The sequence below is a fragment of the Phycomyces blakesleeanus genome (genome assembly GCF_001638985.1).
Source record: "Phycomyces blakesleeanus NRRL 1555(-) unplaced genomic scaffold PHYBLscaffold_9, whole genome shotgun sequence".
NCBI classification, from domain to species: domain Eukaryota; kingdom Fungi; phylum Mucoromycota; class Mucoromycetes; order Mucorales; family Phycomycetaceae; genus Phycomyces; species Phycomyces blakesleeanus.
The window spans coordinates 1,386,100-1,413,530 of NW_017265142.1; the positions used below are offsets into that span (position 1 = coordinate 1,386,100).

At 35.3% G+C, this 27,431-nt stretch overlaps 11 protein-coding genes across 11 annotated transcripts; 4 read left to right on the top strand and 7 right to left on the bottom strand.

Annotated features, from left to right (window-relative positions):
- Positions 1 to 1,196: 1,196 nt before the first annotated feature.
- Positions 1,197 to 2,242, bottom strand: PHYBLDRAFT_167935 (hypothetical protein; the record flags this gene model as incomplete). Its single annotated transcript, XM_018435754.1, has 3 exons — positions 1,197 to 1,888; positions 1,930 to 1,932; positions 1,993 to 2,242. The coding sequence occupies 3 exons, from the start codon at positions 2,240 to 2,242 to the stop codon at positions 1,197 to 1,199; spliced, it is 945 nt and encodes a 314-aa protein (XP_018292566.1).
- A 232-nt stretch (positions 2,243 to 2,474) lies between these two features.
- On the bottom strand, positions 2,475 to 3,059 carry PHYBLDRAFT_167936 (hypothetical protein; the record flags this gene model as incomplete). The annotated part of the gene is made up of 3 exons (XM_018435755.1): positions 2,475 to 2,615; positions 2,680 to 2,705; positions 2,807 to 3,059. 3 exons carry the CDS (start codon positions 3,057 to 3,059, stop codon positions 2,475 to 2,477), a joined length of 420 nt encoding a protein of 139 aa, XP_018292567.1.
- Positions 3,060 to 4,558: 1,499 nt separating this feature from the next.
- Positions 4,559 to 6,471, bottom strand: PHYBLDRAFT_124621 (hypothetical protein). The gene is made up of 8 exons (XM_018429000.1): positions 6,351 to 6,471; positions 6,160 to 6,197; positions 5,875 to 6,090; positions 5,551 to 5,764; positions 5,140 to 5,418; positions 4,974 to 5,012; positions 4,820 to 4,889; positions 4,559 to 4,695 (listed from the first exon to the last, which is right to left on the bottom strand). The coding sequence occupies exons 1-8, from the start codon at positions 6,449 to 6,451 to the stop codon at positions 4,645 to 4,647; spliced, it is 1,008 nt and encodes a 335-aa protein (XP_018292568.1). The 5' UTR covers positions 6,452 to 6,471; the 3' UTR covers positions 4,559 to 4,644.
- A 321-nt stretch (positions 6,472 to 6,792) lies between these two features.
- Positions 6,793 to 9,536, bottom strand: PHYBLDRAFT_181257 (hypothetical protein). Its single transcript, XM_018438439.1, has 7 exons — positions 9,499 to 9,536; positions 9,366 to 9,410; positions 9,135 to 9,201; positions 8,609 to 9,007; positions 7,799 to 8,468; positions 7,612 to 7,706; positions 6,793 to 7,484 (listed from the first exon to the last, which is right to left on the bottom strand). The coding sequence occupies exons 1-7, from the start codon at positions 9,506 to 9,508 to the stop codon at positions 6,953 to 6,955; spliced, it is 1,818 nt and encodes a 605-aa protein (XP_018292569.1). The 5' UTR covers positions 9,509 to 9,536; the 3' UTR covers positions 6,793 to 6,952.
- Positions 9,537 to 11,533: 1,997 nt separating this feature from the next.
- PHYBLDRAFT_144969 (hypothetical protein) lies at positions 11,534 to 11,951 on the top strand (the record flags this gene model as incomplete). Its single annotated transcript, XM_018431331.1, has 2 exons — positions 11,534 to 11,703; positions 11,837 to 11,951. 2 exons carry the CDS (start codon positions 11,534 to 11,536, stop codon positions 11,949 to 11,951), a joined length of 285 nt encoding a protein of 94 aa, XP_018292570.1.
- Positions 11,952 to 13,394: 1,443 nt separating this feature from the next.
- Positions 13,395 to 13,571, bottom strand: PHYBLDRAFT_9413 (C2H2-type zinc finger transcription factor; the record flags this gene model as incomplete). The annotated part of the gene is made up of 1 exon (XM_018443853.1): positions 13,395 to 13,571. A coding segment is annotated over one exon (177 nt), but the record flags the coding sequence as incomplete, so codon positions are not given.
- A 1,328-nt stretch (positions 13,572 to 14,899) lies between these two features.
- Positions 14,900 to 16,348, top strand: PHYBLDRAFT_67548 (hypothetical protein; the record flags this gene model as incomplete). Its single annotated transcript, XM_018441813.1, has 4 exons — positions 14,900 to 15,019; positions 15,040 to 15,183; positions 15,651 to 15,742; positions 16,264 to 16,348. The coding sequence occupies 4 exons, from the start codon at positions 14,900 to 14,902 to the stop codon at positions 16,346 to 16,348; spliced, it is 441 nt and encodes a 146-aa protein (XP_018292572.1).
- A 2,059-nt stretch (positions 16,349 to 18,407) lies between these two features.
- Positions 18,408 to 20,204, top strand: PHYBLDRAFT_167941 (hypothetical protein; the record flags this gene model as incomplete). The annotated part of the gene is made up of 3 exons (XM_018435756.1): positions 18,408 to 18,927; positions 19,664 to 19,699; positions 20,185 to 20,204. 3 exons carry the CDS (start codon positions 18,408 to 18,410, stop codon positions 20,202 to 20,204), a joined length of 576 nt encoding a protein of 191 aa, XP_018292573.1.
- Positions 20,205 to 20,556: 352 nt separating this feature from the next.
- On the top strand, positions 20,557 to 22,021 carry PHYBLDRAFT_177484 (hypothetical protein; the record flags this gene model as incomplete). Its single annotated transcript, XM_018437892.1, has 6 exons — positions 20,557 to 20,586; positions 20,853 to 20,875; positions 21,058 to 21,184; positions 21,274 to 21,391; positions 21,465 to 21,621; positions 21,716 to 22,021. 6 exons carry the CDS (start codon positions 20,557 to 20,559, stop codon positions 21,882 to 21,884), a joined length of 624 nt encoding a protein of 207 aa, XP_018292574.1. The 3' UTR covers positions 21,885 to 22,021.
- Positions 22,022 to 22,153: 132 nt separating this feature from the next.
- PHYBLDRAFT_124627 (hypothetical protein) lies at positions 22,154 to 23,753 on the bottom strand. The gene is made up of 7 exons (XM_018429001.1): positions 23,593 to 23,753; positions 23,331 to 23,502; positions 23,096 to 23,254; positions 22,858 to 22,877; positions 22,716 to 22,779; positions 22,598 to 22,635; positions 22,154 to 22,414 (listed from the first exon to the last, which is right to left on the bottom strand). Exons 1-7 carry the CDS (start codon positions 23,701 to 23,703, stop codon positions 22,310 to 22,312), a joined length of 669 nt encoding a protein of 222 aa, XP_018292575.1. The 5' UTR covers positions 23,704 to 23,753; the 3' UTR covers positions 22,154 to 22,309.
- A 1,411-nt stretch (positions 23,754 to 25,164) lies between these two features.
- Positions 25,165 to 26,465, bottom strand: PHYBLDRAFT_177485 (hypothetical protein; the record flags this gene model as incomplete). The annotated part of the gene is made up of 3 exons (XM_018437893.1): positions 25,165 to 25,756; positions 25,832 to 26,060; positions 26,150 to 26,465. 3 exons carry the CDS (start codon positions 26,463 to 26,465, stop codon positions 25,366 to 25,368), a joined length of 936 nt encoding a protein of 311 aa, XP_018292576.1. The 3' UTR covers positions 25,165 to 25,365.
- Between the last annotated feature and the right edge of the window lie 966 nt (positions 26,466 to 27,431).

Sequence of the window (27,431 nt, forward strand, 5' to 3'; positions counted from 1 at the left end):
GAAAACCTTACATAGTAGTTACACTTACCGTTCTGAGTCAAAGTGTCGGGATTTGTGTGAGGTAGTGTCCGGGCATGTTCTAAAGGAAGAGATGATGAGTCATGAGAAAGACAAAAAATTCCAAGGATAAAGCACAAAGAATTGAATATAAAAAAAAACAAAAATTTTAAAGGAGAAGAAGCAAAGATAGAAATAATAATAATAATAATAAAAAAGGGAAAGGAAAGGGGGAGGAAAGGTGAAAGTTAAAAGCTTCATTGGGTGCCAAGACAACCTGATGCGCAAGCCCATCATGTTCTTACTGCAGGAATGACGAGCCGTCTCTTTTTTCTCTTCATCCCTCTCTGCCCAAGGCAGTATTCGCTTGTTACCTGGACTATCGACGCTCATTCGCATTGTACCATTACTCTGAGGATCATGATGACTTATGATTGAGGGTGTAGGTGCAGTAGACGCAGGTGGTGTGACGAGGCCATGGAGCTGGGATGCCTGCTTTGTTTCATGGGCCGAGTTGACAGAGCTCTGTGTTCCAGACGTGTTTGATGAACTGCTGGTCAACTGGTCATTGGTAGGCATCGATTGACTGTGGTTCCTGGCCCTGTCGATAAACTTGTTGAAAAAAGACATCTTTTTCTTTCTTTTTTTTTCGCAGATGAGGCGCGAAAGAGAGTGGTTAATAGAAACGGGAAATGGGTGTCTGAGTCATAAAATAAATAAGGGAGGGCGTGTGGATCTGAGTTGAACCCGCCAAAAAAGAATAACAAAAAAATAAATAAAAAAAATAAATAATTATTGAATAATTGAATAATTAAAATATTTATATTTTATATATAGAAAGACATACTTCTTTATTAAATATTAATATTGAATTCTTTGTCTTTGTGCCATAAACTTGGTCATTTTCAATTCTAATGATAAAGCTAGAAAATAGCAGCACTTTTCATTAAAGAAAAAGAAAAAATAAAAAACAAGTTTATTGGCTGTGTATTAAATTATTCATTCAAATGATTCCACTTCAAATGACAGTACGAAGAACAAGGGGGAGTTTTGTACTTTATTTATGCAGAGTGATATTTTAAGCACACACACATTTTTGTATATATAAAAAAAAAATAAGGACATTTTTTTTTCTCTCTCTCTCTCTTACTGCTTCAATAAATTTATGTCGCCATTAAATATAATACCAATGTTCATATTCACCATTCTCCATCGTCTGTTGCATCAATCCACATGGGCTCCCCTAGACTGGGGACATCACCCTGTTTTACAAACCGACTCGTCTCAATCACCACGTCTGGTTGTCTCGTCCCACCGGCCTGCGGTGTCTGTTGGGGAAGACTAAAGTAGTTTGGAGGTGATGCGACTGGCGGAGTAGCTCGAAGTGTCGTCATTGGGCCCCACATCGAAGTCGACGAAGGAGGATTCTCGAGCACAGGATCAAAGAATATCGGGCATTCAGTCGACTGCCGGTAATCCTGAAGCGATGTCAGGTCCGGGATGGCCAGGATATTGTCGTGCGAGAGATTGCCGATACTGATGGGCATTGTAAAGGATGCGGTCTGGATACTCGAGGACTTGAGAAGCGTCTTGAGTAGCTCAATTCGTACAGTTACCACAAGGCTGTAATGAGTGCGAATGTGTTTTGACTGAAAACAGGGTGACACGAGTCGGCCAGGGAGCTTAAAGTGCAGTGGCAAGCGCACTGACCCGTCGTTGCCATGGACTGGCACGTTTTCGCTCAATATCTCTTGTGTTTCTAATCTGCGTACTGTTCCGACCTGATACGTCTTTCGTCCCTCCAACGTTTTCTCGAGAATAAACGATAATTCGGACACGACAGCATTGGACGGAATAGCCTTGATGTCCAAATAGCCTTCCACGTCTTCTTCTACAATTTGTTATAGTTATCAATAATCATGTTAAACTTACTTTCTTGTATTAATGCATAAAAATATTTACATCTCTGATTTTATTCTATAAGCGTCTTATTACCAGGACAAAATACGTGACGAGGGAAACATGCAACTACGTTTGCGAGTGGTTTCTTTTCTCGGTAAAGTGTTTCATAATATTCCCATACTTCAGGCAACGGCGCACACAGAGTAGGTCTGAAGGATGACTTTAGTTCTTCGCTCACCGTTTCAGATCCCAAGGCAGGTCCTATCAAACGTGCAGTCCAGATGTATCGAACAGCAAACCCGGTCGGAGACTCAGAAGAAGGAGGGAAGTTGGTATTCGACATCTTAATCCGGTTGAACAATTAACACAAATTAGTGATCCTTTTTTGCTTTTGCTTATCACTATCGCTACCTTGATAGCAAATGGGTATAAGTGTTGCCCTGGTTCAATCTTTTTCCAACTACTGGCGGAATAGGCTTTACATAATAAGAATCAAAATCAGTTTATAGTTGTTACAGCTAACTAGGATCACTAGTATTCTTTGGTTATTGAAAGTGAGTGCATTACATATCGTATTACTTGCCAGTTGGTTCATTTCCCCAAACCTTGTATGATATATTAAAGTACGTTGTCTTCGTTTGATCGATTCTGTCCATCTTTAAATTCTGTTCATTTGTTTCACGAGTCTTTACTGTCGCTATTTCTTCTACCCTCAGCTACGACAGCAACAACAATTATAATACAATGTAAGATATATATATATATATTATAATTTCATACCTCTATGCGTATCTGGGCAGCATATACTGGATTAATATTTTTCATTTTTACATTTCCTAAACGCGAACAATGATCAACTATCCTCGTCAGTCCCACGGTCCTGTAGTTCAGGTACAGTAAATTTTACCTCTGTAAATTTGGTTAGGCCTAAGTACAGGTGGCGTATCTCCATCTAAAGAAACAGCCAAGGTTGTGGAGGGTGGTAGCTCTGGTGTTGCTTCTGGCACGAAATGGTTTGGAACTTCTAAACTAGAGCCTGATTGGGAGTTTCTTGTCCAAGGTCCAGTAACCATGCCTGTTATATGTTGAGAGAGTCTACGAGCCGAAAAACTGGATTGACTACCTCCAGCTGCAGACGTTGAAGATGAACGGGCACGCATAGGTACAATAATGTAGTAGTAATAGAAGAAGAAGATTATCAACAAAAGAATATATATATATATATATATATACAGACACAGACACACGGACACACACAAAATAAGAGTTGATATAAGAAAGGAAAGAAAAAGAAAAAGAAAAAGAGGGTGTAAAATGACGTTTTAGACTTTAAGGTGCTCCAGAAGCGTCATGCTGAGAGAGAGAGAGAAAGAGACAAATATATCGTCACAAAATGCACTTGTCATACTAGATTATGATCCAATTTTGGAAAAGTTCCAGAATTAAGCTGAGAATACAACCCAAAAAAAAAGAAACACATACTTTACAGTGCTTCCAGCAAGCAATATCATAGCCAGTCAAAATTGATGTCGTTAACCAATCAAAAATGCCGTACCATATATAATGGAACCCCATCTATCGTCACCATCGGCACTCAACGGCATAAGAAAGCGAAGCCCATCACTTTGATTCTCAGCAACGACCATCTATGATAAAGAAGACCAACAGCAGCCGAAAGTCAAACCACAGATTAAGCTAATTCTCAGAGAAAAAGTTTGGTTTCTGGTTTTCAGAGTCTGCCTTTTTTTTTGGTGTGCCTGATTGTGTCCTTTGACACACTTCCTTTCCTCTCTTTCTCTGTTCTTTTTACCAGATTGTTAAATTTATTTTATATCGACAAAGCATGACAGAAGCTACCGAAGATTTTTTTTCAATACAAATTGGCCTCCGAGTTTCGCCCAGGTACCGATACCATCAATAAGAATCATTCTATAAGATCAGTTAATCTTGAACCTTGTCGCAGTAACTGTTGTTGGTGCTCCCGGACAATATATACATCTGTAAGATCTAGGCAGGACAAGGAAGAGAGGCTGGCAAGGATACTGGAAGAGCGCTTGGCCAGTTCACAGAATATTTCAACTACCACAAAAATATAGACATCATTTTTATTACTTTTTTGTTAATGGGTTAGAGACAGGATATGCTAGCAACGAACAATGGGAAACATCTGACACAAAAGAAACAAGAAAAGATCGTCAGGAACAAAACTCACAAGTTAGCTGAAAGTCACGGGGGATCATTCCTGGGCTCCAAAATAATAATAATAATAATAATAATAAGGTCATCTAAGAAAAGTAATGTGAATTACAAACCTACAGACGTAGTCAAGTGTCACATACAGGACCCAAAGCCAAATCTATAATACTCCATAGGCCATATCTACCTGTGTGCTACCTGGTATTTCAACTCTGTATTTTAGACCCCGTATTTTCAAAACTCGACACACGCGCACACGCACACGCACACACGCACACACGCACACCATTTCCATCTATCTCTTTTACTATATTATATTATATTATATTATTATTATTATTGCCACTGCCCGCAAAGATGGTCTACAATAACCACAAGTTGTAATAGACAAACAGCACCACACCAATTTAAGAAACCACAGACATACTTTTCTTTCTATTTCTCCCTTTACCTGCCCACGCTTCTTGTGTTGTGTAGATTAAATTATTATAAGTAGTATAAAAGAAAGAAAGAACAAAACAGGCACAAAAACACACAGAAACAGACGCTCTAATCTAAGCCAAGGATATAATAGAAAAGCTGCACAGCACCAAAGATGATCTAATAGAAAGAACATAAAACATTTACATGAGAAATTTGATGTTTATCTTGACCTTGACCTTGACCTTGGCCTTGATAATCATAATCATCTCAATTTCCCATATATAACAAAACTAATACTCACAGGCTGCCAGACCACCAGGTAACGAACACCGTCAAGAAGGTTGAGATAAAGCTGTTGTTGAGTATCCCATCTATTAAATTAAATAAAAGTGAGTTATAGACATGAACTAGATCTCAATTCCTTTTTCTTTAAAATATAAAATAAATTCACTTACGGGTTCTTTTTGAATTGCTTCAGATCAACCTTTTCTTTACTATAAGATTTATGAAATATATTAGTCAATAAGAAGATCCACAATATTTTCCCTTTCTATACATATATGATATTCTCGAAAGAAAGAAAAAGGTAACTACTTGGGGTTATTTGTAATGATACTTTACCAATAAGGACAAATGTCTCTCTTGCCAATCAGGCACCAGCCACGAATACACTTTTCATGAAACACATGTTGGCATGCCAACTGGTGAACCGGATCATCTGCAAAGACAGCTCTCTGAGGCGGATCGACCAAGGTTCCGGTATCATCTGATGTCGGTTGTCCACAAACAGCACAAATGTGTGCACTCAAATGTTTCTGAGGGAGACCATCTTTGGAGTAGTACCCAATGGTTGCCGCCATTCGATCAGTGCAAATCTCAACAAAGTCACGTCCCAAAACACTACCAAAAAAAAAGAGCACACAAGACAAGGTAAGTATTATATTGAATTGTTCATAATATCATCATATTATCACAATCATTTACCACTACTTTATAAACCATAACACCAATAGATTTACACACATGACTTACCCAAAGTAAAGACCATAGCTCAGCATCAAAATTCCTGTTTGCATTACACCAGGTCCTTCAGTGAATAATGCAGCCAAACCACAGAATACAGCCAAAATAAGGAAATAACCAATAAGGCCGATAACAAATGATGTGTTGTGAAGAACAGTGTACCACTTGTAAACCATACGAGGTGTCATAGCCTCAAGGGGTTTACGTGTTGCCTTGTGAATAACTATTATATAAATAAAGAGTTTAATTTTATGTTCGTACAAGTTACGCTCTCTATTCTTCGTATCCCAAACCCCAATTTTCACCAAATAATTATCCTATTCAAAGTCTTACCAAAACCATTCAAAGCAGAGAATATAGTCCACACAGTCAAGAATCTATACCATCCATCATAGATACCAAACAGAACAGGGAATGTGTACAGACAGACCAAACTGACGAGCTGGAAAGAAGAAAAGTGCTTCTTTTTCCAGTAGAGAATCAAGAATTGGAAAGCGAACAAGGCAAACAGGAGAATGAATGCCATTAACTCGTGACGCGAATCATGACCTAGATAATAAAGACATATAAAAGTTGTCAGCCAAATAAAGAAAGAATGAAATAAGAAAGCATAATAACCTTTGTGTTCTTCCAGATATTCTTGATGAAGTTTATATCTAGATAAAAGCATAGTAATGATGAGTATTTGATGTAAAGCAAAACAAAAAAAAAGAATATGATTCATAAGACGATGATGATTATGATGATGATGAATATAGAAATGTTTATAGATATCAATGATTCCAAAATACTAATCTCTTTTTCTTTACCTTTCAAGATGCTCAGTGTCCAATCCGGCTAATTGCTCTGGTGAGAGTTGACCTCTATGCCATGCTTCATTATAGTTTGGATCCTGATGTGGATTCTCCATGCCAGATAAAGAATATAAGCAAAAAAAAAAAGAATAAGAAAAATTAAAACAGAAATATATATATATATATATCTTTATTTAAAAAGACCGGTCTCAAAGTGTAGATTTCATTTTGTAACCCACCTTCAAATACCCCGTCCGTTTTATTTTGGGGGTGTTTTACTTTCTATTCATTACCATCTATTATTTGTTATAATTTATTACATATATACTATTCATAATGTACAAAGCAACACCTGCTTATGAACATTTACACACTATATTGTAACAATGAAAATTGATACTTGTTTAATATCTATTCTGTATGAATTGTTTCATTTGCATAGATTTTTTTCTTTTTTGCCTTTGTTTGTTTGCTTAAATATATATATATATATATAATATTAATCAAAATAGTCCTTGTGTATATTAGAATGTTTGTATATAGATCTAGATATGTATATACATCATTATCATTTTTTTTTTTTCAGATTTTTTTTTTTAATTTTAATTTTTTTTTTTTTACTTTCCACCAAAGCCAAAGAAACCCCATAGTTTACTAGCTGGCTTGTCGGCACGCTCAGTGAGTGCAGAGGGATACTTGATCTGATTGGCAGCAAGATCAAAGTAAAGAGGTTTGCAGGCCACAGGTTGGAATACCGGAGGGAAATCGATAAGATGAGGAGCCGAACCAGTATTGGTCGCCAGTGTGGCAGGGTAAACATCCAAGCGATTGATAAGTGCAGTCTCACCCTGCTTATCAAGATTGAGATGGTTCATCTTGTGGGTCAAGTCATTCTCATAGTCTTCGGAGTCTGTAGGATGCTCAAGGTACCAGGAAGCATGGGCCTTGTGGGTTCCAGTGCGGATGGTCTGCTCAAGAGAATTGAGCTCTGTATCAGACACCTTGAGAATAGCATCTTCCGAAAACTGTCCTCCAAGTTGCTGGAGTCCCTGTTTGGCCTGGACAACATAAAGCTGAGATCTCTGGTAAAGAGAGAGTGCCTCTGGTGTCATTGCCTTTTCAGCATAGATACGTGCAACGTAAACACATCTAATATGAATCCCCAAGTCAATACCATCTCCTTTTCCTTTTTGTTCTTTGCTTTTTATACCTCCCCACCCCTCCCATTAATCGATCGATTCAATCATCCATCTATCCCTTTCCCTTTTCTTTTTACCTGTGTGCCCTGTAAAAGTGAGCAAGGGTATCTAATTCAAGATCAAATGCAGCATCTTCCTGAACCACATTAAGGTCCCGAATAGAATCCACATTCTATTCATATACACATATATACACATATATGGTTACCATACAATCCCATTTTTCTTCTTTCCTTTCTCTCTCTCATTCATTAGTTTGTTTACCTTTAATATGTCATCATAGAGTTTGATCAACTCCCGTTCCTTGCCTCTAGTAGACTTTAATTCTTCGACCAGCACAAGGTTGCGCTGAATAGATCTGGCATAGAGATTGTAGATCACAAATGCCTGGATCCACACCAACTCTTCACTAGCCTGGACAGATTTTGACGAAGTGACCTTTGCAGAGACTTCCTTGTCCTCCTTGATTGTCTTTCTGGCCTGTTTCTCGGCCTCAGCCCAGTGCGACAGAATGGGGTCAAAGCTCTCGACCGTCTTGTTTTCATTTTCTGATCGAGCTGTTGTCGTAGTATCCAGGTGACGCACAGAATCTTCGGCCTTTTGGATAGGATCCGCAAGATTCTTGTTTTTGACGGTCAAGGTCTTTGAGCGCCAGTTGATGGTTTGTGAAATACGACGGTTCAGGAAGTTTTGCTGATCGTGTTGCCCTTGGCCACTTGTTTCTTTTACCTTGGCCAATTCGGTTTCCAATGATTCCATTCCGGTGACGGGTTTGATGTGCTTGGTAATAGCATCCATGTCTTGGGAAGATGTATCGATCTGAAGCTTGTAAGCGCAGAAACGAATATTGGGATCCAGGGTATCGATCGCAGAGTAATACAATGCTTCCTGATGAGCATTACTGCTTGTCTGTGCAAGGGTTTCGTACAAAGATCTACCATACCGATTTTTTTTTCAATATATATTCATATTATCTTATATGATCTATCTCTTCCTTTCCAAAAACCAAGAGAAAATAAAAAAGCAAACTCTAATGTAATTTGATATACTGTCCTTCCTCTTTTTTTTTGTTACCTTGCTGATACACATTGATCCAACGCGTCTTGCCATTGCTTTCGCTCAATATAATAATATCCTTTCATAGTCATTGCGTATGCCTTGATGTTCAACACCGTGATGCTATCTACAGACAGTTTCTGGCAAAGGGCATAGAGTGCATCTGTATGCTGTCCGGCCTTCTTCAACTTTTGGGTAAAGTGGTGTCTCTTTCGTGTACCCATGCTTGATTCTGCCTCTGCCTTTAGCTCCATTGCAGTTGCCCAGGCACGTTCGGCTTCATAGATGTAGAGTTCCAAATAACGTTTGTCGTCCACATTGGCCGGGATTTCTTTTCTCTGAGCATTCTTTTTTGTCATGTCTTGTCCAATGTGGAGCAACTGTCGAATACGTCCAATACGATGTGCGCAATGTTTGCTTTTGTTGTTTTATATAAAATAAAGAAAGAAAGAGTTGATTCAGTAAAGTTAATCTTATGTGTTGTTTTATGTAATGTTATATAAGATGTACACATGTATGAATGTGTACGTAGTCAATTATGTACCGGTAACGCTGATAGTCTTGATGTCTAAGACCATAGGTCATTCGTGCCTCATTGATGATGTGAAGAACTATAGAAAAGAAAAAAGAAAAATAGAAAGAGAGATGCCATGTACAAAGTATAGAATCATATGAATATATAACATGTATAGATTAATTATAATAAAATAAATCAGTAAATAAATAGTTCCATGTAGGTACATTTCTATTTATTTTATATATATATATTACTAACCATCCACAGACATTGGAGACTTTGATGAATCCTCAAGGTCCATTGCTAATATAAGCACGTATGTTGTTTGTTATGGCTCTTTTGTTCTTTCGCGTTTAAATGAATATCAAGAAAATAAGAAGAAGAAGCTTACGTTCAGCCATGTTTTTAGATATATAGATAGGTTATGATGATAATAATAATAATAGTAGTAGTAGTAGTAAAAGGTAGAAAATTCGTACTGGAATTCTCAAAATTTCAGTAAGCGAGAAACACAAAAGAAATATATATTAAATATTAAATATTAATATAAAAAAAAAAAGAGACGAGGGCCAGCCAAGGGCTTAAATAATAATAATAATATAAAAAAAATTAAAGTTATACTATTGACTGTGAGTATTATGTGTAGTATGTGTACTATGTGTGCTGTGTGTATCTGTGTGTATGTCGAATGTGTGTGTGTGTGCGTATATATAAATAAAATTGCCCAACCACAGGGTGGCGTTGATGTCACTGTCGTACAACTCAATGATTGTAATACGCTCGACCAATGAGAATCAAGTACTATATAAATAAATAAATAAACAAGAAATAAAATTCCATTTTTTCCCTTTATTTATATTATATATTTTATCAATTTTTTTTAATTTTTTTACTTCTTCCTCTTCCCCTTCCTCTTCTTTATTCATTATGTTATTTTATAGATTAAAATATATATAAAAGCTTCCTGTCAATTGTTACTATCCTATAATCAATATCGACTGTTCGATCGACGTACGACAAAACCAACAAATCTTCAAGTAAGTAAACTAAAAGAAAAACATACATGCGTAGAGTATAAGTATGTATTTTTACGCGCCTATGTGCCTACATATAGTATATTGTATTGTATTGTATTGGAGTGTAGTATGGGCAATGATTAGAAAATTGATTGGATTATAAAGACGGCAAAAAGTTTTAAAGAAATTTAAAGGAAAGAAAAAGAAGATAATGATGATGATGATAATGGCAATGAAATATTGTATTGTAACAACAACAACAACAAAGAAAGTATATCTATAAGATAGAAGGGTAACCAATGCTTTATATCTTTAAAGACATGAGAGTTTAACTTCTTTATTTTATTTGTTGCTGATGGTGTTGCTATTGATATCGTTGCTGTTGCTGTTGCTGTTATTTTTTTTCTTTTTCTTTTTCTTTTTCTTTTTTAATTTTTTTAAAGAAAAAATGATTGTCATAAAACAAAACGCTTGATATGAGCCACAACTACATTACATTACATTACATTACATTATATAAATGATTCTCGTCATCTAACTATTGTCTGCTATTATTATTGTAGTGCGATTGACATGTAAAACATAAGAGAGATTATATATTGTCTGTGTGTCCATTATAAATAAATAAAATAAAATACTATTATCATTATGTTAATTCTTTGTAATCTATTCTTAATTGCATGGCCTTACAGTAAAACACACTATAAAAGTCCCACAATTCGATAATACAAGGCGTATCTTTTTCTTGTCTTTCAAATAAACCCCACAAAAAAGCATTCTTAGGCTATTAGCCCATTAAACATCCTGACACTATTTTTTTTTGTATAATGCATACTCAACCTTTTGTTTAAATATAAAAAGCTTTGAAAGATTTTTATCCCGAAAAGATTAGAATTTTGTATTTTTTTTTATTTTTATATTTCTGTACAAGTACTCAGATTCATTAACATCTTCAGCAGTTACATTATCGAAAACATTATATATAGTGTATATTAGCCACACCGAGAATTGAATACAGGTCAAAAGGAGATATTCAAATTGTGCTTATTTTATAAAATAACATTTGCACTTCTTGACGGTCTAAAGATGTCTTTTGCTTTGTCAACTTGGAGAGGAACCCATCGACCAACTGCTTCCAAAGATCTGATAAAGGCAAACAAACCAACAGTCTCTTTGAGCCATTTAGACATACAGGTAAAATGTCAACGTTAATTTCTACTTTGTCCAAATTTCATTCTCGTTTTGTCGACAAAAGGTAAGCACATTGTCTACAGTTACATTTTGATTCCCCTCTTGACCTCTCTATTAAGACTTCCGTTTCTGATTTTCGAGGCCATATTCAGTCACGCCCACTTACACCAAATCTTTCTCGCGCAGCATGGATCCGGTTTTAAAAACTCATAATTCTTCATGACAGTCATACCATCTGAAGGAATGCCCTGTGAGGACGCCTGGCTACTCGATCTCTTGTATTTCAAAAAGACTGAAAATTTTGTTGACGACGACATCTGCACCATATGCATGTTGGCAATAGACACCCCTGATCGCTTCCTCATCAACTGCCCCCAAAAACAAGATTGGTATGGAGTATAATCCTTTCTCAGGTAACGCCTGCGCTGGTCACTGGCAAGGATGAACACTCTCCTAATCACGATGACTTTTTCTGACACTTCCATCTCCAAATATACACACACACACAAATTCTTGGTGTAGGCTCTACAATCCATGTCATTTGGCGATCTCGCTGTACCTCTGGCATGAACAAAGATCCCTTCCTAGTGTGATGCCAGCCAAGGTACTTGTGGTGATAAGGCTCTTATTGGACTAGTCTTTCCCTCTCATATGAATATTGTAATACAAAAGTTCAGGCATATTAAACCAATTGCCCAGTGATTTACACTGTAGCTGACCAATACAAGAGAAAAATAATAATTAAAAGTGCGACATATTTTCTCGAATTATGCGACTTGAATTTTCGAACCGTGCGACTTTTATAGTGTGTTTTACTGTATATAGTGCACTACATTACATTAAATTACATAAAATATATAAAGGTCATTTTATTTTATTTTTATTTAAGAAATAAATAAATTAAAATAATAATAATAGTAGTAGGAATTCCTTTTGGTTTGTTAAAAGTAAAGTAAAGTAAAGGGGAAGGGGAGGGAGTTATTTTTTGTTTATTTGGGATATTTACAGTTGAAGAAAAGAAAAATAGGGATGTGCACAATAGAGGAGAAGGGAATAAGAGGAAAGGAAAGGGAGAAGAAGAAGAGGAGAAGGAAGAGGGGGTATATATATATATATATATGTGTGTGTGTGTGTATATTTATAATTGAATGATTGAATGACTGAATGAATGTATATGAATGAATCAAGGAAAGAGGGATTTAAGAGAAGGTAGCCGGTAAGGAAAGATAGGAGACATATTATTGCTGTCGTGGACTTTCCATGGAAGTTCCTTGTCATGTTGAGAGAGGGGGGGTAAATAGATAGTCTCCTGCTTGTCTAGACCACAGTATCCCAATTCTTTGTCGGGAGAGTGCCATGAAGGTAACCAGCCCTTCTCCTCTTCCTCTTCATATTTCTGAGTTTGTGAAGAGCATTGATAATAACTATAATTGTGTAGATGATGATTATGATGATGGTGATGATTTTCAGGTGTACGTGGTGAATGGTCAAGATTGACCGAACGAAAGGTGGGTGAGGATGTGGCCGTAGATGTAGACCCAGACAAAGTGTAGGTTTCGTCAGCCGAGAGTGTGGGGGAGGGCATGCCGGCCAACATCTTTTGGGCTACTATGTCAGGGTCATCAAGGTCGGCTTTTGTTAGACGCACGCCATGCTGCTTCTCAATGTGGCGTGTCAACTGGCCCCTTCGCCAAAAGGACTTGTAGCAGGCTTCGGCAGGGCAATGGTGGAGTTTGGCTCCGGGAGCCTGTCGGTAAGGGCTAACACGCGATGGAGAAGGCGAAGAAGAGGATAGAGAAGGGGGTTGAGGTTGGGTGCATTGTGAGAGGGGGAGATGATCCGAAGATGTAGACAATGCTGAGGATGACGTTGAAGATGTGGATGTTGATGTTGATAAAGATGATGATGAAGATGTGGATATAGATGTGTTTGTGTTTAAGTGGGTTGTTGGCTGAATGAATCGTAAAATCGAACAGTGCTGCTGTTGCTTTGCATAGGCCTCTTCATCTTCGGTTGACCGAGGCTTGCTGGTATATTTGGCATGCTGTCTGGTTTTTCTCCTGCGCTGGAGTAATACAGCAGAGGGGGCAGTGTGGACACGAACGTGCCGACTGAGTTCGTCTGAGCGTGCGAATCGTTTGTCGCATTGTCCATAGGAACATGCATGAGGTTTTTCGCCTGTGTGGGTGCGTACATGGCGTACTTTGTGCTCAAGACGGTAGAATGATTTGTGGCAAAAGTCGCATTTGTAGGGTCTCTGAAGAGCGACCTGTTGTGAATCTGACACAAAGGGACCTGATTTGATATTTACGGGACAAGCGGCGAGTTTTACCGGGCAATGGATATCCATAACTAATAAAATCCGGCCAAAATACAAGTGATACTGATAGTTGATTGTGATGGTAAAGGCAGAGTAAGAATGAGAACTGAAATAAGCTATTTAACAATAAAAAAACGAAGCACAGACGAAGAAGTAGAAGTAGAAGAAGTAGAATAAGAAACAAAAAAAGGTGACAATTAAAGACGAGGAAGAAAAAAAAAAAAGGAAAGGAAGAAGAAACAGGGCCGCTTTATAAGGAATGAAAATAATGAAAATAAAAGAAATAGGTAAAGTTCTCCTCAGTTATCGGGTGTAAAAGGCTATTGTAATTATTTCTATGGAGACAAAGATTTAAGGTTTCCGTCAAGAATACATAAATTTTATTTTATTTATATAAGACCTTTATTTGGATATCTCCCCGCGAATGAACTATCTTTTTTTGTTTATTATATAATTAGATATTTATATTTATATATAAATAAATAAAAACATACATACATACATATTTACATATTTACATATATAGTATATAAAAGATATATGTAATATATTTATTTACAAATTAGTAAAAAAAAAAAAAGAAAGAAAGCAAGCAAGCAAGAGAAATCATTACAATCAGTTCCCCAAACCCCATCCCCCACATCAACAACAGTTATAAGCTGTATCTCCGCTGACCGTGCCCTTTGAGCAGGATCGGTACTTAAAATAACAAAAAAGGAGGTGCAGAGTTGCCTTGTTCAGCAAGTAGGTTGTACCCAATTGGAGTATATATCATTTGACCACTACTGATTTCTTATTTTATTTTATTTTATTTTTTGATTTTTGTTGGAACACACAGTTTTGTGGATGAGCGATGATCTCTCTTTCTTTCTTTTTTGTCTTTGACTTTCTATATTTGGAAAAAAGTAACAAAGGAGCGGCCTAAATGGGAATATGAGCCAATAATATCCCTTGATTGTGTACATGTTAATCTACAAAATAAATATATATATATATATATATATATTTGGATAAGAAAAGTCAAGACAATTCAAGACAGGCCAGACCAGGACATGTTTTAACTAGTACACACAATAATGCATACCTTTGCAAAATAATAATAATAATAATAATAATAAAAAAGGGCTTTGTATAGCTAAATGACAAAGCAGTACAAAGCAGTACAAATCAAATATGAGCAAAAACAATTTGAACTATTACAATAGAGTCAAGTATCTAATAGTATAAATAAATAGATACAGATAGAGAGAGATAATAGATAAAAGATGCCTCAAATACCTCATTTGATCTATCAAACCAAGTCTAAATCACTACAAAAATACCGTCACACAGCGTTTATCAGGAAACACGCACTCACATCATCTATAATAAAACAAGATAAAAAGGTAATTAAATAGATATATAGATGTACTGCTGTAATATAATTTCTGTATATATTTTAGAATCAGTATCAACTGCACAGAGCATTTGCTCAATTATGAAGCAATATAGGGCATGGCTTGAGCGCCAATGCGTTCCTGATGTTCTCGGTTTAGCTAATCTCAAAAGTGTGAAATATTTTTAGAATCACTCTCATCTACAGATTGTACATTAATAATAATAACCAGTATCAGTATCAGTATTTATTACTCACTGATAAACCATATATTCTAATGTTCGATTTTACTTATAAATGCATACATACACACACTTGAATGTCTTTCTAAAAAAGATCATCACAGCCACCCGATGAAGCCTCTGACCATCCTCGTGGAATAGAAGATTAAAGAAGGTCCGCTATGGCGCCTTATGCATACACTGAGTCTACCTCTCAAGTTTCAGGTTTATTAAAGGAATTAAAGAATAGAAAAAAAAATAAGAACAAATTATATATATATATATGTGTGTGTGTGTGTGTGTAATGTTCATTTTTTTTTGTGGTTGGCATGGTTGGTGTATTGATTTGCAAGCAAGTTTGAATGCAACCCTTTTTATTTTATTTTATTTTATTTTATTTTATTTTACAGTGCCAATCAGCTCTTCCGTAAATTTGGCCGTCAGTCCGTAAGGTCAAGTCAGGTTTGGTTTGGTCTGGTCTGGTCTGGTCATGTTAGGTCAGGTCAGGTCAGGTATGTTCTGTCCTTGGTCAGGTCGGTTTTGGTTATGATTTGGGTTTGGGTTTGGATTTTGGTGGTAAAAGAAAGCCAAAAAAAAAAAGGTTTTTATTTAAGCTTTAATCTATAGAAATATAATAGCAATAGCAATATCTTATTTTATTATATATACAAGTTAGATTATCTCTTTTATTCTGTACCAGTGACTTGAGTCATTAGTTTACATAAAAGGCTATATTTGAGATAACCGTACTTTTAAAATGATATTATGAACAACAAGAGAGAATTGAGACATTTCTGTACTGTATATATAAATATATCCTTGTACACGTTCAAGCGAGGCACAGCGCAACATTTATTATTATATTCTTTGTGTACACTATACTACAATACAATACAATACAATACAATAACATAACATACAGTACATTACAGTATAATATGATACAACACAACACAAAATACCTGTGTACAACCAACCGAGCAACCAAACAAAAATAAATAAATAAGTGGAATAAATCGTATAAAGTATAAAGATATGTATTAAACACTGTCAAAACCACAAGTACAGTCAAAGCTCGATATAGTGATATTCGATATAGTGATAGTGATAAAATTTGAATCCACCAGTATCACTATATCGAGCTCTGAGTTTATTTCTGTAGTATATATTTTATTTAGCATTTTAAAGCAAGCCCAGTTTCTTAGACAAAATACTATGAATCCTATTAGAAAACAGTAGTCACTCACAGCGGCATTGGAAATATCACTAAATAATGTGTGGAGTAAGAAAAAAACATGCTCAATATAGTGATAGTGATAAAATTTCTGTTCACCATCCATATCACTATATCGAGCTTTGACTGTACCAAGATGTCAATTTTCGCAAAATATACTCACATTGACAGACAGAGGTAATAGCTTATTTCCCGCAAATACATATATATATATATACTACATAGTCAATAAATAAACAACACCAGTAGTGTAAGACCAAGTGTGGAGCTTGTCAAATATACATACATACATATAAATATAACCCCAACAACTATAGGCTTTTTTTTTTTCAAACGAACACACATCGTGAAGTCTATTGCCTATTTTGACAATGTTTGGTGTTTATTCAAAAGACAGAGAAAGAGAAGAAAAAAAGTGTTCTCACGCACTGTAAGACCTGAGTACAGATGACATATATCAAAATAAGAGCAAGAAAATCTCTCTCTCTCTCTTTTATATATATATATATATATATATAGAAGGATAATTGGCATTAAAATGAGATAGACATTTTTCTAAATAAAATAAAAGAATAAGAAAGGAGGGGGAAGAGAGAAAAGAATGATAATTAATAGCGCATTTGACACCAGATTTCTCAATAAGACAAGTGATTCCAGATGCTGTAGTGTGAATACTCGCGTGTAATATACATATTGAAAGAATAAATGAATACCTATATGTGTGAGGTTGGAAATTATAAATTCACAAGAGAAAGGGGAGGAGGGAAAATAACATGTTGTATATGTATGTTTTCTTTTTTCACTCATGCTCCCCACGGTCTTTCTTATGCGTACTGTTATTACTTGTTCTTTTCACATGAATAAACGCAATTTCATTTCATTTCATCTTACTTTACTTTTCGTTACCAGGGGAACCACACGGAATTAAAGCAAAAAAGCAAAAAAAAAAAAGAAAAAAGATTATATATAATATATATATTTAATATTCAATGATAGTTTTCCCACAGGTTAAATAAAATAAATAATACTCAGCATAAATAGTCAAACAGACAAAGAAACAGAATCAAGTCTAATGAATTTTTTTTTCTTTTGGCTCTGATTTAAGTTACACTGGCACACAATGGGGTAACCGGCATATCCAACAAACCTATATAATTGCTTATTTTGGATATATTTGAGATATCATGATTGGCCTATTTGATCTTGAACAAAACAAAACAAAAAGGTACAAGAACCGTCCCATAATATCCACCTTCACCCTCACCCTCACTCCCCCCCCCCCTTATTTTCCTCTCTCTCTAATTTTTTTTTTATATTAGGAACTGATCGGAAAGCTTGTTTATTTATACGTTCTATTATATTATATAAAAACTTACTTAAAATCCATGTACATAATATATTTATATTTATATTACTTGTCCACCCTTATTCTATACAAAGAAATTCAGCCAACACACACTACACACATAATTAACACTAGCACAAAAAAAGAAAAAAAGAAATAAAGAGGACTTCTAGTCATGGGCTCAGTTGTACAAAATTCAAATATTGAACACGGATGGCGCATTTCTTTCTTTCTTTCTTTTCTTTCCCTGTTTTTATTTATTTGTAAAGTTCTTTCCGGCTATTGTAAGTATTGCGACTTGATTTCGTCACCCATTCTATTCTATTCTATTCTATTATATTGTATTGTATTTACTACAGCTACATTATACACATACACAAGTACATTCAACAACAAAAACAACAACAGGAATAAGAATAGCCAGAAAGTTCTGGTCGCGCTATCAGATCAGAAATATCAATTCTAAAATCATATATATATATATATATATATATACACTCTTTCCAGAAAGTAAATTCGCTCTTGTCGGAAAGTAAATACAGCCAATGACGAGAACAGAATTCATGTTGAACAACAAATAAATTCGCCCTGGTGGAAAATGATTTCATCAGATGGCAAGAACAAAATTCATATTCTACGAAATGTAAATTCGTATTCGCTGTCAAATAGGATGTCCTGTTGCCAAGAATATTTAGCCTTGGCATCATTGGATATAACCTTGTTTGATTTTGTAAAAAAGCACTGCATCTTGTCTCTCAAAAAAGCTCGTTTTCAACCTGTAGATTGGAACAGCAAGGAAAAGATTCAAGAACGCCTGGATTGGATTCATAAATGGGAAAAAACAGACATGGATTTTACGACCAACTGCGTCGTCCTTGATGAATCTGCATTTCATATTAATTTGAAACGTAGTATGGCATGGTCAAAGAAAGGCTCCCCTGCAGTGGTCACAGTTCCCAAAACACGAGCAAAAACAACAGCCATTTTAGGTCCAATTTCTGCCCAAGGTCTGATTAAATGTAGCCTCAGGCTTCCTCAGCCTCCATCCAATAAAAAGAGAAAGCAAGGAGAAGACGTTGGGCGTGTGAGCAAAGGGACAGTTATGGGACACTATGTTAGTTTTCTAAAAGCCACGATGGATGAAATGGACCAGCATCCACATATGAAAGGCCATTACCTCGTGATGGATAATGCTCCAATCCATACATCGGTTGATATAGCTAAATATGTAGAATCTCGCGGTTACTGCTGTGTCTATTTGCCGTCCTATTCTCTTGAACTTAATCCAATTGAACAGTTTTGGTCAGTGGTTAAGAGTAAAGTCAAACGAAACAAGCTACTGGAAACTGAGACACTTATGACAAGAAGCAGTGAGGCATCTAATAGTTTTACGCTGAGCGATTTTAAAGGGTTTGTTGGGTATTCTCACAAATGCTTGGACAAGTGTCGTAACAGGCAAGCACTCTGAAGATCTTATTCATGGTCAATGCAGTAAAAAAAAACCCAAAAAAAAAAAGACCTCGAATAATAAGATGTTTCCAAGTATTTATAAGAATAAGAGAAAGTTGCTGAGCAATAGAGGTTGGGGTTGTTTTATTATACACTCCGACAGAATAAGTCAGCGATAAACCACATTTTTTTACATTTTTTTTTTCTTTAAAAAAAAAATGGGTTCGCAAATGCCAAAAAACATACACACACACACGCAAAAGAAAAGGCTCAACTGATATATGTAAACTACATGAACATCTTTAGAACAGCATCTTAACAATACTATTAAGAGCTTATAGGCTTTTAGAACTACTTGGAGAAGAAAAAAATAATACGTCAACTGTTAATGAATTAACTAATTAGTTAATTATATCTTTCTTTGTAATACATGTGTATATAGTAAGTATTGTACCGTATTTTATTAGGGTTGCCTTAAATCTTGTCAGATAAATAAATAAAAGCATATCTTTGGTTACTCTAATGATAAGAGGTTAGATTAATCCAAATCAGCTCAAACCATGATATTATGGCTGTAGCACTAAAAGAAAAAAGAAAAGGCTACAAAATAGTATAGCAAAAAAGGGAACAGATATTTGGTATCTGACAAACTTGAAATGTACGAAGTAAAATAAGGCAACCGGAAAAGAGAATCAAACTTACTTTAGATATTTAAACAAGAAGCTGAGCATACATTATATATAAGAAAAAATTAGTGTCAAAATATTCAACAAGTTAATAACCTAAAAATAACACATTTCTGTATTGTTTATTTGAAAAGAAGATACATTCAGCGGTTAATTCTTTAAAAATACGTCTTGTCTAGTGTGCTTCACTGTACAAGCCATATGCCTTTTTTTTCTTTTCTTTCTTTATCTATTGGTTAGATTTGACAATGCTGATTTGAAACAATAAAAGCAAAAAAATCGTAAAAAACATCAACTTGCGCTATTATTGACGTCTAGTTATAATCTCCGCCCAAATTAACAAACAATGCAACTGTTTTTTTTTATAAAAAAAAAATTCATACGGTAGTTAAATGTTATGATGTCAGCCCAAATCCAGAGAAGACAGTTATCGCTCCTCTTTTAAGTTAATTCTTTCTTTCTTTCATTCATTTTTTTTTCTTTGTTTTCCTCTCTATCTCTTTTATTGTCTTTATACATATACACACATACACACACGCCTATAAACCTATCTACACATATCTGTCTATATCTTCCTTTTATTTTTACAATCAACAGAGTCTCAATTACAGAATGTCAGATAGAAAGAAGGTTTTGTTAAAGGTAATGAGATGTCTTCCTGTTTTATATAATGTATAAAAAACAAAAGGAAGAAAAGAAGCAGACAAATACTCTGATAGGTCATTAGTATTTGAATTCAATATATATATATATACACACAAAAAAAAGAAATAAAGAAATGAGGAACAACGAAAAGAATGAGAATGCCAACATTGTATTTTATGTGTATTATGTATGTGTATGAATGTGAATGGGTGTAACCTACCTACCTACCTACCTACCTACCTTCTCGCTGCTTGTTGCTCCAGGTTATTATTCTCGGTGACAGCGGGTAAAGAACCTGTATTTCTTTATATCTTTACTTTCATTTCAGGTTTATCTTTTTTTTTTTGCTGTTTGAGTATTTATAATTTATAGATAAAGAATTAAAGAAAAATAAAGGGGAAGGTGGGGAAAATAAAGATTGTTGACCAGGCAGAATAATAATAATATATATTAATGTATTTAATATAGTGTTGGAAAGACTTCTTTGATGAACCAGTATGTGAACAAGAAATTCAGTAGTCAGTACAAAGCCACTATTGGAGCTGATTTCCTAACCAAAGAGGTTCTGGTCGATGACAAATTGGTGACAATGCAGGTAAATAATATCTTTAAAGATAGATAGATACATTGATATACACACACACACACTCTCTCTCTCTCACACACACACACAAAAAAACTTAGATTTGGGATACAGCTGGACAAGAGAGATTTCAATCCTTAGGTGTTGCATTTTACCGTGGCGCTGATTGCTGTGTACTGGTCTATGATGTGAACAATAACAAGAGCTATGAATCCTTAGGTACTTCATTTTATGCTGTACAATGAATGAATACATCGAAAATTAGAGTTTCTTATTTGTGTTGGTCACATAGGTCAATGGCACGACGAGTTTCTTGTACAGGCATCTCCCCGTGATCCCGAAAACTTTCCTTTTGTTGTGTTGGGAAACAAGGTGGATATGGACGAGTCCAAGAGAATGGTATCCCAGAAGAGAGCAATGGCTTTCTGCCAAGCAAAGGGAAATATTCCGTGAGTTTATTCTTTATTCTTTTCGTCTTTGTAGTATAAAGTCTATATGCTAATTGTATATTGATTGTCTATTTTTCTCTCATTCATTTATTAGTTATTTTGAGACATCTGCAAAGGAAGCTATCAACGTCGAACAGGCTTTTCAGACAATTGCCAAGAACGCACTCCAGCAAGAAACAGAAGTAGAGCTTTATAATGATTTTAGTGATTCCATTCGTATCGATCAAGATAGCGACAAGGACTACAGTGGTTGTGCTTGTTAAAGTACCCCATAAAATAATAACAGTAATAGTAATCCCAGAATTCTAAAGAAACCCACATACACAACAAAGAAAATAATAAGAACATTTAGTAAGAATAATTATAATCATCATAAATAAAACAAAAACAATGAATAATGAATAATGAAATCAGTAACGCACAGACATTCTTATCATCAATAACACAGACATGTGTAAAAATCTTTATGTAATTAAAATTACAGTTCCTGTAATACTCTGATAATCAAGGGAGTCCAACTGTTCTTTTCTTTGGTAATATATATATATATATTTATTTACAATTCAAATAAAACAGTTTGAATTCCTTCATTCGTTCATTACTGATGTTCTTTTTCTTAAAAAAAAAAAGAAACATTGGATTATCATTATCATTATCATCTTCTTCCTTTTATCTTTTTTGTTTTGGTTTACTGAGCCTTGGCAAAACGCTCAGCAACGGTCTTCCAGTTAACGACCTGCCAGATAGCCTTGAGGTAATCAGGGCGGACGTTCTTGTATTGCAAGTAGTATGCCTATATTATATTTATATACATATAAAGAATTTTGGTAAGTAAAGATACTTTAATTTAATGTTATAGGATAGGGAGGATTTGTTTGTAAAGGATAATTATAAAATAAATTGTTTCAATTCACACACACACAGAGAGATATAAAAGAAAGGTATTCTTTATCATTATAATGATGATTTAACTTACGTGCTCCCAGACATCAATACCCAAGACAGGTGTCAAGGCTTAATATATACATGTAAATATAAGAAAGTTTTGTTTAGAGAAAAGAAATATGTTATAAAGATTTCATTTGATTTCTTACTGAGAAGAGGATCCTGGTTAGGAGTAGTAGCGATCTCAAGACGCTTAGCAGCCTTGTTGTAACCCTATATGCACACAAATAGATAAGAAAAACAGGTTAGCATATGGTATATACTTGACATCTTTCTTTTGCAAAAACATACCAACCAAGCCCAGCCAGAGCCTATTTGTAATATAATATAATATAATATAATACAATATAATATAAAAATTAATATATTGTATATACACCATCACGGATAAGAAATTATCCAATTAACACAATCACACACAAAATAACCAATCAATCAATCAAGCAATCAATCAAAGCAGTACTCTTCAAAGCAATCAAAGCAATACTCTCTAATCAAGTTCTTTCCTGATTCTTCAAAAATCACTTACCCTGGACACCGGCAGCAGCGGTGTTGAACTGAGTGACAAAGTTGTCAAAGGTACCAAATTCCTTCTCAATAGCAGACAACAAGGATCCCTTGGGAGCCTGTCCACCACCCTCACTCTGAGGAGCCAAGTTCTTCCAGAAAAGACTGTGGTTGATGTGTCCTGATAATTGAATGCATATAAATACATAGAATGGAATACAAATACAATTTTATCATATAATTAGATCTTAACTCACCACCACCATTGAACTTGAGAGCATTCTGGAGAGCAAGCTGCTGGGTCAAATCGTTGGCCTGGAAAGCACCCTGAAGCTTCTCTTCAGCCAAGTTGAAACCATTGACATAAGCCTGGTGGTGCTTGCTGTGGTGGATCTTCATGATCTCACCAGAAACATAGGGCTCAAGAGCCTACAGACACAGACACATATTAAATATTCATTGATAATCTACTTCAAAATAATACTCTTATTATTAAAAAAAAACAAAGATCTTTTGTACCTCGTATGCGTAAGGGAGCTCGGGCAAGGTAACCTTGGTGCGGACAGCAGTCAAGGGACGGAGAGTCTTGACAGAGGAGGTCTTGATGGAACGGGCAGCGATAGAAAGCATAATTGTTTTGTTGTTGTTGTTGTTTTTTGGATAGTCTTTTGTGGTTTTACAAGAAGCGTATAATAAAAAAATAAAATAAAAAAAAGAAGGGCCATATTTGTACTTGCCCTTGCCACGCCCCGACGCGCGTGTGTGATGTCATGAGTATGTGTGTGTTACGCTTACTAACACAATGTCCAATCTTCCCCACAGGACACACAATAATAATAATAATTTTTGGCTTTTTTTTTTCTTTCTTCAGGACCAAAAACTAATTTTTTTAATAAGAGGCAAAGATTGTATAAGACACTTGATTTATACTTCTTTGTTGGCTTTTTTTTATATATGAATATAATTGATCTGTTAAGCCAATTGTTGTTACTAGATATATAGAAGCTTGTATTCATATCTGTGTAGATTAGGTTGTCCACGTCACGTACAATGCACATTTACGGTGCAGATAGCACTGACCTTGGAAATTATGAAATTAAAATAAAATAAAATAGGAATATTTGGCATCTCCGACAGGCTACCATAAAAGTGGAGGTCATCTTAATATATATATATATATATATAAAAGATTACTCTATTATCCGGAGGAAGAGGGCGTCTACTATTATTATAAAGATACATACAATAGGTATATTTAGTATGGGGAGAGGGGTTAATAATATGATAGTAATACAGATAAATGACATACATAGATCCATTTGTTGAAATTCAGAAATCCTTTTTAAATGAAGTATATAACAATTATCTATATATAATTAAATAGATACCGTAAGATGAGATTTTACGGATCAACTGTGGCCCGTTCCTGAATATATACAAGTATCTAAATTAATTATATATAAATTAAGGCCTCTTTGAACTTGAACTTGAACTTGAACTTTGTCCGGCCAATTGATTACAAAGTATCAGTATAGCATCATTGTCAAACTTTTTCCGAATATTCTTAACCAAGGCGCCTGTCTACTTTTAGCTGATTAATGAAACTTGAAAGTTTTTGTTTTCTGAACGGAGGTAGGTTCACTGATATGTCGATCTTCTTCGGCAGGGTTACCTTCATTTGCGTAATAAACCTTTATCGCTGGTGTGACTCTGGCTTTTTTTCCTAAAGGTAATTAATAATTTTTCTCTTTGTTGGTTGTTGGAGAATTATGCTGGGACAGGAAAAGCTCGGCTGCAATAATATGATTTGGCTTCATGTCGTTCCTCAGTTTTCTTCTTCTTCTTTCTTCATTTGTAACTTGACCAAAGAAAAAAAAAGAGGATGTAGAGCTTGTAGCCTAAAGGTTGACTCTTTATAGTTTTATAGTTTCTTAGAGATTTAGTGCTGTAGTAGTAATATTTGATTATATTGAGAAAGTAAGTGTTAATGATTTAATGGTAATGGTAATGGTAATGGTAATGGTGAGCAAGTGAATTTGATACTTGAGCGTGTAAGCTTGATTGAGAAAGTAAATTAATCAATCTAATAATAATATTATTAAATTATTATTGTTATTATTGTTATTATTATTGTATATATAAAATATAAAAAGGCTAGTGTGTTCTCGTACATGCAGAGTAGATAAAGAGATACATATTATATATATATACTTGTATATATATATGGAGATGGATAAATAGAGATAGAGATAAAGAGAAAGAGAAGGAAAATAAGGCTCCAAGAATTTTAAATCATGAATGTCCATACATGCCCTTGTAGAACGGTTCAAGACGAGTCCGGTCAACAGTAGCAAGATAGTACTTGCCGCCACTGTGGGTCCAGCTCACAGCTTCCGAAAAGTACTCGTATTCCTCGACTCTCAGAATAGATTCTGGCATATGAAACGTCCGCTGGTTGATCTTGTGGTGTTTGGGCACAAATGATTTTAGAGAGATGATCCGGGTACCTTCTTTAAGATCAAGAAAGAGCTGTGCAAGAGCATGATTTGTGGCAGCATCGAATGCGTAATTGTTGACCAGCAACACATCAGCCCTCTTTAGTGTCGAATACATGCCGTTGGTTGCCATATCCAAAAAATCCCCATGACGAAAATGAATCTTTCCGGTAGGTAACAGCCAAGCTCTGTATCAAACAAACAAATATTTTTTTTTGAGTTTTGGACTTCGTTTGCTTCTGTAACAATCCTTATTTTCTTACCTCATTCTGGATGCATACTCTTTGAGTTGTCGTTTGGCATATCTGCAGGGTGTTTCCATAATCTCTATTCCATAGGCTTCACAACCTGTCTGGGCTGCGACTTGTAACACCACATTCCCAATCCCACAGCCAAGGTCCATAAATACACTCGATGAAGTAATTCCCGTTTTGGATATAAACTCTTTGACCAAAATTGAGTTGATCTCACCATATACATTATTTGAAAATGCTAAAGATTTTTTTTTTTGGTTTGTTTCATTAGTTTCAATTGCTTGCTCATAAGTTCAAATCAAAAAAAAAAGAAAAGAGAAAAATTACCTGCGTAGTTATTAAGTGCATCTGCTTCATGGGCAACAGTCCTACTGTAGACCTGATAGAGAACATGGCAGGCGAGATCGTAATCAGGATGTCGCATTGCCTGTGCGTTCTTCTTCAACTCCCCCTTTTCTTTGAGTGTCCTGATCACCTTATTGAAATCTGTTACGGCCTGGATAAATCCAGGGCTGTGGCGTCGATTCCTGTACTTTGTCAGGTTTCTCATGATGCCTTGCGAATCATCTCCGAGAAGCTTCTGTTGAGCCGGCGTCAGGTAATCATCGTGGATGAAATCAACTGTTCGCATTAGATCGCACATAGGATTGTATTCGTCTTTATCCTCTACTTCACTATCGATCGTCTTTCCGTGAGCGTTTGTCTTAATCACTGGCTTGAGTAAAAGAAAACTTGGAGAAAGACAAATAAATACATAAAAATCACATACACACATTTATATATACATATGTTTAGACTGTACTATGTATTACTGTTCCCATCTTTGCTTACTGTTCATATTCTCCTGGATATTCCAGTGTCACTCGATGTACTTGTTTGCTTTGTCTGGATATATTGGAGCTAGTATCATCTGAATCATATTGGCTTTCTATTGGCGCAGTAAAATCTAAACAATATTCATATATTCTCTTACTCAATAAACAATATACCTCTGCACTTCACCTCTTCGCTCTCCTTTTCTTTATCCTATCTAGCTTTATATCTTTCTCTCTTTCAAAAATAATAATAGCAATTATATATATATATATATATGTGTGTGTAATATTTACAAGGTCGATATTTGGACCGAGCAGCCTGAATAATCAATTCAGAGTGGGTAATCGTTCTTCTCTTTGGTTGAGGGGGAGTCTCACGGAGCTTCTTTTCTCTGCCATGCTCAACCGTCAATTTTCGTTTTGTGGTCATAGTCTCGGCTAATGATGACTTTGAAGAGGATGAGCCGTGTAGTTTAGTCGAGTCTGATGCTGGTCGACTAATGACAGGTCTTTTCTTGTCTATGCGTAAGAGGGATCCTTGGACATTTGAATGTCGAGTAGTTGCTGTCGTAATATTCATAAACACAAAGAAAAAGAAGGAAAGAAGGAAGGAAGGAGAGAAAAGAAAGTAGTAGTAGTAGTAGTAGTGATAGTAATAGTAAGAAGAAATAGGAAGACGGACAGAAGGAGTAATATTTAACCCAGGGAGAGAATAAAAATAAAAATAAGAGTTAGTGAGTGAGTGAGTGCGAGAGAGAAAGAAAGAGAGAGAAAAGAGAGAGAAAGGTCTGGAA

What these genes read in the sequence shown, in the direction of transcription:
- PHYBLDRAFT_181257 (XM_018438439.1), bottom strand. An exon ending in TCTATGATGACATATTAAAG is followed by an intron (nt 7,707 to 7,798) that starts GTAAACAAACTA and finishes GTATATGAATAG; the next exon opens with AATGTGGATTCTATTCGGGA. An exon ending in CACTTTTACAGGGCACACAG is followed by an intron (nt 7,485 to 7,611) that starts GTAAAAAGAAAA and finishes GATTCATATTAG; the next exon opens with ATGTGTTTACGTTGCACGTA.
- PHYBLDRAFT_124621 (XM_018429000.1), bottom strand. Translation starts at nt 6,451, where the DNA reads ATGGAGAATCCACATCAGGATCCAAACTATAATGAAGCATGGCATAGA. An exon ending in GACACTGAGCATCTTGAAAG is followed by an intron (nt 6,198 to 6,350) that starts GTAAAGAAAAAG and finishes GCTTTTATCTAG; the next exon opens with ATATAAACTTCATCAAGAAT. An exon ending in AGCTATGGTCTTTACTTTGG is followed by an intron (nt 5,419 to 5,550) that starts GTAAGTCATGTG and finishes TTTTTTTGGTAG; the next exon opens with TGTTTTGGGACGTGACTTTG.
- PHYBLDRAFT_124627 (XM_018429001.1), bottom strand. Translation starts at nt 23,703, where the DNA reads ATGCTTTCTATCGCTGCCCGTTCCATCAAGACCTCCTCTGTCAAGACT. An exon ending in GCTCTGGCTGGGCTTGGTTG is followed by an intron (nt 22,780 to 22,857) that starts GTATGTTTTTGC and finishes GTGTGCATATAG; the next exon opens with GGTTACAACAAGGCTGCTAA. An exon ending in TAACCAGGATCCTCTTCTCA is followed by an intron (nt 22,636 to 22,715) that starts GTAAGAAATCAA and finishes GTATATATTAAG; the next exon opens with CCTTGACACCTGTCTTGGGT.